The sequence below is a fragment of the Lutjanus erythropterus genome, chromosome 1, assembly GCF_056507025.1.
Source record: "Lutjanus erythropterus isolate fLutEry1 chromosome 1, fLutEry1.hap2, whole genome shotgun sequence".
Lineage (NCBI taxonomy): Eukaryota > Metazoa > Chordata > Actinopteri > Lutjaniformes > Lutjanidae > Lutjanus > Lutjanus erythropterus.
In genome coordinates, this window is record NC_139317.1 from 33,526,350 (window position 1) to 33,538,961 (window position 12,612).

General features: G+C 41.4%; 1 protein-coding gene across 4 annotated transcripts in view; it reads right to left on the reverse strand.

Moving 5' to 3' along the window:
• Positions 1–12,612, reverse strand: part of shf (Src homology 2 domain containing F) — a 136,441-nt gene that overhangs the window by 107,379 nt on the left and 16,450 nt on the right. For all 4 annotated transcript variants that reach the window (XM_084720270.1, XM_084720278.1, XM_084720287.1 and 1 more), the window contains exon 2: positions 2,980–3,112. In XM_084720270.1, the coding sequence (XP_084576396.1) occupies positions 2,980–3,112 (133 nt within the window). The remainder of the gene's footprint in view (positions 1–2,979; positions 3,113–12,612) is intronic.

Sequence of the window (12,612 nt, forward strand, 5' to 3'; positions counted from 1 at the left end):
ATTTTTGTTTCAGACAGCTTCCACTGCTGTGTAGCTCACTATACTTGCTATACTACAGCATATACACACTATACTATATGTACTATACTTGCCATCTGCCATCCTGACTCCTTACCATTCAGTCTGTCACCTGTCATCAAAACACATACATGTGAGATACTGTTTTGTTTTTGGGTTTCACCCTGGTATCGGATTGGGTACTGAGAGTCTTGAAATTCCACTGGCATTGGTATTGAGTACTGATTTCTAGTATCATGATATTCTTAGTTACTTTGTTTAAATATTTTGATAGAATTATTCTACAGAAATTTCACATAATCACCCCGTTTGCAAGTGGACATATCAAATATTCTAAAGTTTCCCCTCCTCCAATAACTGCATTCTCACCTATGCGCCTGCATGTTTGAATGACGTGAAATCAGCCACCCATGGAATAAATCCCTGGATCAGTATGAATATTAAAAAGGATGACAGTAGAGCCAAAGAAATCCACTCACAGCTCTATTTAAAACAACGCCCTGCCAGCTCAGTCAAAACAGCAGGGAAAAAAACAAGTATTGGCAATCAATAGTTATGATGGATAAAAGCAGGGAGGCTGAAAACAACACCACTCCAGGTTTCAAAGACACGAGCAACCAGAAACAACAAGAACAAAAAAAACCTGAAGACTTCATCCGATCAAACAGACAATAGCTGCCAGCATTGTTTAGTTTGTCAATACAGCCGAATGCAGAACTGTGTCAAGTTGAATTTAAAGAGAAAAGAAAAAACTTGGAATAAGTTCAAGATTCAAGTGATACCACAAAAGCCGTTTTTTATAGCTTCCTCCACCTGAGAGAGGCGATAAATCTTGAGTTTTTGTACTCAGCTGAGGCAATGACTGGGCCAGAGGTCAAACCAGTAAGACAGATGAAAACAAGAGATTGTCTGGGGGCCCATTAAAAGAAAATTGCTGAGGAGGGACAGAGACATTCATGTCCTGCCTTTGTGAAAGCAATAGCAGCCAGTGTGTGTACTCTATGTGTGTTTATAAGAGAACAGTGTGTGCGGGAGGGTCAGAAATACTAGTGTACTGTAAATAATTTGACTGCGTCAGTATATTAAGGCCTAAACACTGATATCTTGGAGTTGTCCAAGTTCCAGAAACATCCTTTTGAGGTCTTGACAGTCATACAAACATTTTCTATAGCATTCCTTTCTTAGGTGCTCAGGTCTGTCTGTTTAGGAGAGGAAAACAGTGGCCACATGTTTTGTTTTCTCTACATTTTTCATCATCTCTCTTCCTCTGTCTGCACATTCTTTGTTCTTTGTCATTGCTGCGCTCCCTTAGCCACAGAATGAATGTGCGCTGTGACAAAGCTGTGTGGAGAATGTGGTCCGGCTGAATTCTTATGTTAGCACACAGCTATTGTTGTCTCACAAGAAAAAAAGTCTTCCTGGAAATCCCAGCAAGTGGCCGTCTCCACATGAACGCAAGTTAAAGGAAAGACATTTAAAAAAACACCTCATTTTTTATTGGTCCTATACCTCAGAAGTTTAAAGTCACTTATGAGCGTGTGTGATTTCTGGGGGCTTTTGAAAATGTTTTGACATTTTTCATGACAAACAGGTCGTGTTTTTGCTCTGCTGCACATGTCATGCAAAGAGGCATTAGGCCACCTGAGCCTCTTTCATTAATTCCCAGCTTGGCGGCATATGGCCAAATCGCACTGCATACTAATTAATACTCCACTAGGAAGCAAAGACACAAATCAATTATGTCTTATTTAACCTGTAATTTCTCAAGGTGTGAAGGTGGATAGAGGTAGCTAGATGAGGCGAGATATTAGAAAACTGAAAACTAATAGAAAATAGGGTTGAGCGTGGAGAACAGATTCCAAATAAAAATTACAATTTCAAAGGAATCATTAAGACATTTTATTTTGATTCTGCTTACCCATTCCTACATTAATGCCCCTCGGGCTACTTTCAACATAAACTGTGTACTGCAAAAACCTACCATGTATCACCTCAGCTGTCTGCCTGCACCTACAGACATGCAAGTTGAGTATGTCCATGTCTTCCAGTCTCCTAATACAATTGTCTTATTAAATCATGAGTCTAGCATTACTCTCATACCCTCACTCAGCTGTTGCTACATTGCTTGACTAGCAGGTGAATAGCACAAATTGTGTGAGTCTTGCAACAGCCACCTCAATTTAGCAAATGCTATACTACAAAATACTTCATAAGAACAGGATACTAAAGCCTAAGTGAACCCCAAAACATTGAAGACACCAAAAAAGAGACCACAGTCGGTTGCGGTTACCTAGCTAATGTTAGCTTAGCCCAGTATTTCCGTTGGTAACATTTATCTGTGGTGATTACTGCCTACTGCAGGGTTGAGCTCATTACCATCAGGACTGCAAATTTTATTTTGAAGGGTCAATCTCATGTTGAGACCAGCGCATTGATCTTTTAATATATCCTTATAATCAGCTCTGTCACTTACAAGTCAGGAACACAGCCTCAGTTTTGTTGACAGACTCAATCCAAGGCAGTTTGACATTGCCTGTAGGCGGCTAACAACATGCTAACAACAATTTTTACCATGCCTCCAAACAAGACGCTGCAGTTCAAAGCTGGATTACAAAGCTTCTGAAAGGGACACGATCACACCAGAGTCAGCATGGTAAAGGTACAACACTAGCATTAGTATTAGCTTAAGGTTAGCTTTTCCTGTTCATTTTTCCAGCAGCTGGGAAAGAACAGACAAAACTTTTCTTGGTCTTGAGAAGCTGCTGCATTTATTAACTGGCACACTATAACTTGTTTGGTACATTTACTACCAAACTGACAACCTAGTACTCTGCTGTGAAGAATTCAGGAGGACACTCAAAGAGTCAGAATCAATAATTGTTATGGACCAAAATCAACGAGTGGAATGAGAATTGTTGAAGTCCAAACGATACCCAGCCCCAACTGAAAGTGTTGATCTACCTGCCATCATCTTCTGGGCCTCATATGGCTCCATGTAGCCATCATTTTCGGTTGTCACTTTTTCCGTACTGGTCTGAGTGCCGCCAGCCTGCTCAGCATCAAAAGGGTCCGCATAGTCTTCAAGGATAATGAGCTGTAGGGGAGAACAAAAAGACGTTAGATTGAGGGAGGAGAAGAAAGTGAAATAGCAAGAGGAGGAATTCATTTTGCTGCTCTGTTGAACACTACAACATGGGTTAGGTGTCGGGAGAGTTGTATGACAGATATGGCTGCGGCCCAGGACAGCACCAAGTGATATCCACTGAGGCAGGCTGGGAGATAAAGGGGGAAACACATAAATAACACCCCACCTCTGTATGCCTCAGCACACCACCACAATGCCTCAGCTTTTAGCCTTACAGCACGCTCTCTGCTACTGCTGGTCTGCCTAATTATATGATAGCCCAGTGACAGGCCTACATTTCAAAAAGTAGAGGAAAGAAGACCACAACTGCTCAACTTTCTTAAGAGAAACAATTTGGCAGATTTATGCCGAGCTGGCAGTGAGCCACGGCTAATTGCAGTCTTGCTCTTTTGCTGAGCATTTTGTGCAGTAGATGGCAATTAGGTGGACGTCCTGAGACCCAGAAATACAGCTTAAACCTTTAGGGAGCAGAGCAACAGTCCGCGTCTATAGTGCCTTGGGGGGATATTTGTTTCCTTGAAATGTTTGCTTCATCTACCAGGACGCCGCTTCAAAAGTTAAGATCTTCTCTTTGAAAGAAAATAAACTCCCATGTGAGCCATCTGTCCTCTTGGACATTGGATCTAATGAGGGGGTGAGACTGCAGGGGTTTGGGCCAGCTGTTGGCAAATTGACTTTTTCACTGTTGAGGCTCCTGATGGTCTAGTCCTGCCAATCAGGGGGCAGAGGAGAAGGACGCCGCATGTTCTGCAACTTGGAAACATTGTAGGATTCAAAACAAATGAGGAAACCCTTAAGCAAACACATAAGGGAGCATGTAAACACGTCCATGACTGGCACTACACCCTGTGAGTCATGTGTAACAGGAAGGGATTTGGTCTCATTATAAACAAGCTCATCACTCATCTGGTGGATGGGGCTGGGCGGGGCAGGCTGGAGGTGGACCGACTGAGCCTCATGCCCGCCATGCTGTGCCTCCACCTAGCCAGCTTTCCTGAGAACAACCACTGTCCGTCTTTGCCACAGAGGGAGCACGCTTCCCAGAAGCTAACTCAGTGCAGGCCACCCGTGAGAGTGCCACAGACACACAGACACACACACACACACACACACACACACACACACACACACACACACACACACACACACACACACACACACACACACCTGCCAAGCCTCAGGCAAGCAAGTAAAATGTACAGATATATACACTTCCACCTCTGGGATTTCTTTTCGGCTGGGAAAGCACCGACATTTTTACAGTGCTGATCGAGGTCAAGTGTCATTCATTGCAGTTTTTTTTAAAAACATGAGAAAAAAGACAAGTTTATAGGGTAGAAAGTTCAAGTTGTAAGCTGCTTAGTGACAGAGAAATGCTGCAGGTATATTCCTCTATAGATCTCCACTATACATGGATTAGGCAATATTAGCAAAGGAAGTAAGTACCACAGATGTGTTTCATGGCATCTACTGTGTGTTAAATCCACCCTCTTCAATATTCCCTCTCCGTCTGTTTTGGGAAAAATAACCAGGACTGTTTTTTTCTGCCACAGCATAATTACGGGTTCTTCAAATGTTTTGCTTCTGTGAATTCAAGCAGGGGGAAAAATCCAATACAAACATTGTCCTGGTTTGTTTTTGTGCCACACAAATATACATATTCCACTTACGGGTTTAATCAAAATTCAGAAATTCAGACAAGCAACATCTTTGTGGCCCCAGAGACCCCAAAATCTCTCTGCAAATTATGCGTTACAGCCACAGTGTCATTACCATCTCACACCTTGTTGCATAGAAACTCAGCCATCAGTAATCACAGCGCGTGCCAAACCCACCTCAGATACAGTCACTGCAAACACAGCCCAAACCCAAGAATAAATAGCCCTCACTAAAAAAACATATGAATCACCTAAATGGGAGGGATGCAGGCTAGTGCCCATTTGACTGCGGTTTGCAGCAGAGTGGCTCTGGTTTGAGACCATAGCCCACAAATGTGATAAAACACTCCAAAAACTGTATCTTACATTCTCTTAAGCAGCTTTAGATGACAGAAGTAGTTTATACATTTGCCACATTAAGGTTTTAACTAGGGATGCACTGATACAGATACCAGCATCGGGTATCAATCCGATACTGTCCTCATGTACTCGTATTTGTACTCATGAAACTACTCTGATACCCCACACCGGATACCATGTCACAAAAAGAAGCAGCTTGACACAAGCAAACATCTAAAGAACCGCCACAACGCAGAGTTCAATGTGTTTGCTGATGCTTACCCTCTTTTTTTGGTCACGTTGTCATTATCAGTGAGAGACTCGCTGTCCACTGTTACTCACATCATCCACTAATGACCGCAGCGACTTTGGAGACTGTCCATAAAATTCCATGTAAAACTGAAATAAACGTACAGAGTGCACCTGTAGACCAGAGCCAGCCGCTGTCCAATAAGTCCTGGCAGGCGTAAAATAGCTGAATACCTCAGCAAATTAATACAAAGACAAGGGAAAAACACAGCTGCCACCAGTCTGTAACCCTCTTTTCTTTGCAATAGGCTGCTATAACTTCTCTTTTTTGTACTTAATCTTCACCAAAACGTCCTGACAACACAGTACATCCAACTTCACTCTTTGAGGTTCACAGCAGGATAAACAAAACTGTTGCACACATGGCACCACACTCATACCTGTCCCCCCTAAACAATGGCAGGTAGGAACTAATTAGCTCTTAGACAAGAAGGACATGAAGAAGAAACTCAAATACTACACATGTAAATGTGTAATAAAAATACTAGCTAAAGTGCTGTAAATGATAATGAAAAAAACGCATATAGAACACATTTGTAACAGCAAACTTAATTCTTGAAGTCTATAATAATTGTGAAATTATTATACTGAAATATAATAATATATTGCATACACAGTAAACTGCACAGCTTAATAAGGAACAAAATCAGTAAACTAACTTACAAAAATGTAATGTGTATGGTAACTGGTCGCACTATCAGCAGGAAACAGCAACAATGATACATTTAGAAAGTGAACGTCTGATGGAAAACAAAAATGTTTTTAAAGGTGAGAACTAATGGCATCATTAAGTACTCGTGTCAGTATTCAGTATCAGCAAGAAACCAAATGTAAATACTTGTATTGTACTTGGTCTGAAAAAAAGAAGTGGTGTTGGTGCATGCCTAGTTTTAACAGAGCTCAAACGTTAAAGGGTTAGTTTGGATTATTTGAAAGTGGGGTTGTATAATGCATGATAGCCAGTGTATTAGCAACAGTAGATGCCAGTCAGCATGTCCCCAGTTAGGAGACGCAGAGAGGAGTACCAGCACTAATGCTAAGCAATGTACTGTTGTGGACTGGGTCAGCAACAGAAGGTCCACCTAAAGAAAACAATGAGTATTACTGTACACTACTACACTAATATTAATACATACTGGTGCCTCTCTCTGCTTCTCCTAACTGGAAGGCCAACCAGCATCTACTGTATCTAAGACACTGACTATCTACGAGTACCTCAAACTACCCCACTTCAAATAATCAAAATTGTCCCTTTAAACTTCTACCACCTTACCACTTCATGCACCTTCATGAGCCAAAGGATGTTTGAGCATGTTTCAGGAAATAATGGCAATCATTTATTGAGTTATGTGTGGAGCCACTCCAAACGCATGACATCATCTTTTGCCTTTCCTGTTGACATAATGCAGGACAAATAAAGGGCGGGGTTTGTGATGAAAACATCTGATAGGATCAGACAGAGCAATGTAGTTAGATTAAATGAAATTACGGTCGAAGAGAAAAAAAAAGGCTGAGACTCAAATACAAACACCCTGCAGCAGCCTTGTTGTCCACAAGCGGTTAATATTTATCTTTTGAATATTTTGGTTTAGTAATGTCTAAAGCTGCATGTGCTAGAGGGCAGAGAAGGTAAAACATTTCACTTGAACTCTAATATATGTGCCTTTTTGCTGTCCCAAACAATCAAAATCAGGTTAAATCAGACTCTAATAGGCCTGCTGGTACTCTAAAGAAAAACAGGAATCAGCAATCAGTCACAAGTGGCTCTTGGTTGTTCTGCTCTTTTTAACATTCTGCAGAGGCTGAACCAGGGTAACTTTGTCATAATTTAAACTTCAATATATTCTCTTCTGAAAAACATGTCTAGACAAGATGCAATTATAACACATTATAAAGTATCTACAATCAAAATTACTCAAGTCAAATGCTGCTGGTCTGATTTAAGGACTACAACTGTTAACACTGTGATCTTAATTAGGGCCCCCATGCCCAGATATATTTAAATAAGGTTGCAAAGGCTTGTCATCAAACAGCTAACACTACAAGGAAAACATTTACATTTTACAGGCATGTGTATATTTAGCTTTGAGTCGGGCAGTAAAAGCTCTTTTCAGCACCTGGCTCCCAGTCAGTGGGGACGGACAAGTTTTCTTTTCCCATCAAAAGCCAATTTAAACTGATGACAAACCAGTTACCAGCTTGAATAAAAATGAAAGGAAAAGAGGCTGTTCGTGGAAGAATGAAGTGGCAAATGTGTTACAGCACAGCTCAACATTATGGCAGGAATGTTGATGACTAAAAGGAGTTTGTTTGCTAAGGAAGTATCTTTTTTATCCAGGGGGAATTTCTGAGCCGCTTGGTCAATACCAGCTCCACCCTGTGTATCGCGTTCAGAGCTACAGTTATGGTCTTTAAAAATAGATTACTTGATTTATTTGTTTTTGCTTTATTTGCTCTAAAATTCATATGAGGCACGCATTTCCTAAAATCAGTTTCTTTTAAAAATATGCAACAATTTGTGCACCCACACTGCACCTGCCACACACCATGTGAGAGGAAACACAGTCAGGACACTGCCAAGAATGTGTTTTGACACAGAAATACAAAGGTGTTTTCACATTAGGTATGAATGCTTCATACTGTGCCTGAATAGAACTGCAATCAGTCCAAAGTAATTCAATTTTAGGACACATATTCAGTAATCTGTAGTGAAATACACTTTAAAAGTAACCCTCGCAACACTGTTAACACACCAGTAATTAGTACGTCTGCAGTATTCCATTGTCACCCATTAGCAGGCCACAATGTTATTAATTTTAGCTGACACAGATCCTTCCTGGGCATCTGGGGATTTGTACCATCGACTATTTACATCAACAGACTTCCTCCATAAGGCGCCATCATCCAGCGGCTGCAGCCTAGCTCATGTTCGGGTGGAGGAGGTGGTTAATATTTTCCAAATTGTTCCAATGTGTCCTTCCTGTCCCACTGCACTAATGACTACTCGACAGCAGGAGGAGCACGGGGTTGTGAGGAGAGGGATGCTAGAGAGCGGCGGCGTCGCCTAGGGACACACCATCTGCCTTGTGGCATGCCAGGGTGTGTCAGGACTGCAGCCAAGCCACACTTGTCATGAAAGCAAAATTCCCCCTCAGCACAAGACTGCAGAGCCTCAATACATCAGGTCTTTGCTAAGCCGTGCTATAAGCCTATATGAATCTCACATCAGGCTTAGGCCATGTCCCTGTGGTAGCTGGGTCCTTTACTGGTCTGCAGCATGGAGAGAGAACTCACTCAATTACTTTCATTCCACTGCTCAGATCCCAGGTTGGCCGTGTCTTACACCTGCCAGAGCTCTGGCAGCTCGCTACAGACTTCTTGAAATGCACCGCAGCTCTCAGGCGATGAAGCCGACTTCGAATCAGTGGGAACAGGGGGGGAACATTAGCGAAGGAGGGAGGCTATAACAGGCACCTGCCACTTTGGCTCAATGTTTGACGAAGCTCAAGGTTGTTGGATTGCATTTCGATTCAGTCCTGTTCTTCCATTAGAAATGGGAAAATATGAGCTACAATTCCCCTCCTGCACTCTTAATGAAGAGAGAATGTGTTCTAGGCTAGATCATCAGATAGTCATGAGCAAAAAGAATAAAAAAATCAGACACTGCATTAGTTGAATTTTGAGCACAGTTGGAAATTTGGTTGTAATGACTAGAAAACGGAGCTCAACACTGAGGTTCCACAAGTGAAAATCAGATTCATATTCTGAATAGAGGATTTAGGTTATTGGCCCTAATATCATACCCATCCAAGGTAGACTGAGACTGTGAAACTATGGTATGTGCTCCTGTTTTTATTCACGATGTCATGGAGAAGTACTACACAACCCTCAATCCTAAAGGGTTAAACGACAGTGTCTCTAATTGATGGAGCTTGTTGTTACCATGCAAATATTTACCGCAACCCACAAACAGGTAGTTCCGCTAGCAGGTTGGCTAGCGAGGTAGCTAACATGACATGAGTCATCCTGATGATGTTATGACACAGTGAATATAATTTAGATACACACACCACACAAAATACATTTTATTACAATACTGTTAATAATTATATAAAAACCACAATAATGACAAAAGTTAGCTTCAAGAAGAAGCGGTATAATTCACAATGGTTTGCCTTTTTTCCATTTTGCCTGTTTTTTTTTTTGCTCAAAATTAGGGCTGCATGATTAATTGTAATATCAAAATCACAATATGGCCAAGTGTAATATCCAAATCACAGAGCCAGAATCAAATCACAATTTTTGAAAAAGGAAAAATGTTTGAGGAAAACAGTATTATAATGAGGTACCATAGTTCTGCATAGATGGCCTGACCTAACAATCTTTTTCTCCAGATGAAAGAAAACAGGTTTGCTTGGTACAGACACAAACAAATGTCACATCATCATGATTTTAATAGGTATTTTCTCAATTAAAATTCCTACTAAGAATATCACAATCACAATTTCAGACAAAATAATTATAATATGACTTTTCTTTACTTTTGCAGCCCCACTCCAAATCAAATGTTTTAATCTCATGATTTATCTCGTAGTTGGTTGGCTTGTTTCCAGGTTTAAAACTTTTCATATAAGGATTTTCTGAAACGTCAAAGGTGTGAAAGCACAGGAGCTAGGGGTGGGGGAAATTTCCGATTCTTAGATGCATCGCGATTCGGACGTGGACGAATCTGAATCGATTCACAAACGTCCAAATTTCGATTATTTAAATCTGTTAATTAAAGTGATACAGAAGCTTCTAAATAATGTGGAACTAAGAAGCGCGGTACGCGTCATCGCCGGGACACATGGCCGACCGGCAGCCACCTCGCCATGAGGTCCGAACAGCTCCTTCTAATTTAAAAGCAGCCGTGTGGAAACACTTCGGCTTCTACAACGTCGACGGCGGAAGCGAACTGGACAAGAGCCACGTTATATGTAAGCTGTGTCGAGCTAAAATAAAATACTTTGGCAACACAACAAACATGAGAAGCCGTAACTCGATTCCACCCGACGGAGGAGTCGGGGAGACGGCAGGCTGCTGTTGCTGCAGCTACTAGTGGCTACTGTTGGTACTTTCCAGTTTGCACATATTTCCAATAGTTTAATAAAATATAATCGAAATGAATTCTTATTACAAATGCGCTGTTTTTAAAAATTGCAAGTGACGAATGCTTATTCAGTGAGACAAAAAGAAATGTGTTTGTGAAAAAGTGCATCAATAATCGTTTTATAATCGAATCGTAGCCCCTGAATCATAATCGTAATCGAATCGGCAGGTGCCCAAAGATTCCCACCCCTAACAGGAGCTGTTGAAAAAGTGTGCGGTCACTGTTGAGCTCTATCAGTTGCTATATTTGTCTTTTCACATTTTGAGCAAGTTACATTTCCAGCGTTGACATTTTAGAGCTATAAACAACCAGAAGCAAATGCAGTATAACAGCAGACTAATGATCTCACCAGGCTGTAACCAGACAAACACCTTCAGACATGCACACACGGATGAAAAAGCAAAAGAAATCCCACTGAATGAGTGCAGACAGGAGTATGATATTAACGTCATGGCTGGTCTGGGAAGGATTGACTGCGTCAAGGTTGAAGCCCCTCTGAGACCGCCGGAAAAGTCAGCAGGCTGTAGAATGAGGGAGGAGGAGGAAAAAAAAGGAAAGAAAGAGGACTGACGTGTGTGATTTATGTCTCACGCCACGAGGGATTTCAGCCACTGATAACCTAATACAACTCAGTGCTTAGCAGCTCAATTGCATTAAGGCATTTCAAAAGGCTTTTTTTGCTGCTATTGCTCCTTTGTTCTTCAGTGTCAAAAAAACACGTCGCTATTGTGAGGAGGACAGAGGACACAAAGTCACTTCAAAGAAGAGGGGAAGGGAGGGCAGAGAAAGATGAGGGGACACTATTTTTTATATCTTTCTACAGAGGGAGAGAGCTGCCATGCATAAAGTATGTTCACTCCTGATGGATGTGAAAAATGTTCAAATGTTCATGCAAAAGCCAACCTCAGCAAACTGAGCATCAGTTAAGTGCCTCTGCAGATAGCTCCTCCACCTAATCTTTGTCTATAAACACACGCTGTGTGTGCAGAGCGCAGTCATCCTCAGATAACTTGGACACAATTTTCCAGAAGGAACATACTGGCAAGAAACAGTCCCTCGAGGCAATTTATTTAAGCAAAACTGATCGCAGCTTCTCTGTTGACAAAATGCAGTTACTATCAATAAGACACTTTCATGTTCTGAAGAAGCAGGTGCAAATCTGGTTACAATTCATCGAAGGCCCCTTGTGAAGACTGAGCCCTGCTGGGTTTTATATCTCCCAAACGGATTAGGCGGATGGAAAATTGGCATCGCCTCTAAAGGTGAGACCATGCAGGAATGCATTTCCCACCATGCAGACCTGACGTTAATGAAACTTTATTGAAATGCTTCCTAAGAAACACGGTTGCTGCTTGAGCTTCTGCGTCTCAGTGAGCTTGTAAGAGTAATGTGCCTCCACTAAAAGGCCTTTTTAGGAATCTGCAATGGTAGCTAATCAAATTATTATATTTGCTCTAAAGATGCTGTTTCACAATCAGTCATTAGCTAGTGCAGTACACGCACCGATGAAGAGCACTTCTCTTGAGATCAACAAATTTCTCTTTATTTGCAGGTACATTCAGTTGCTTTGCTTTTTATGTAACTGGAGAATCATTCAAGAGCAGAGATTCAGTATTAGCAAGCACAGTCATCCTTGTGAATTAACAAAAACTAGTGACTGCACAACCCGATAAAAGCATGACCGCACGTCTTCAGAAATTCTGATTATTAGCTGAAAAATAAATTAACATCCTTTCTATATTCCTTTCCACCCACTCAAAAGTGCCTTTTGTTGAGCATAACCACTGGCAAGCTCAGGACTTAGAGAGTTAATGTACGACATATACTACACTGTATGTATGTTAATGTGTTTTGAGGATTACATTTACACATCAGCCATCAGTTTCACATATGTCTCCTTCAGCGACATCTGCACTGTTCAAAGAACGGCTTACTTCTGGCTGGCAACTCATTTATTACACACACACACACCCTTTAAGATTCAGACCACATTA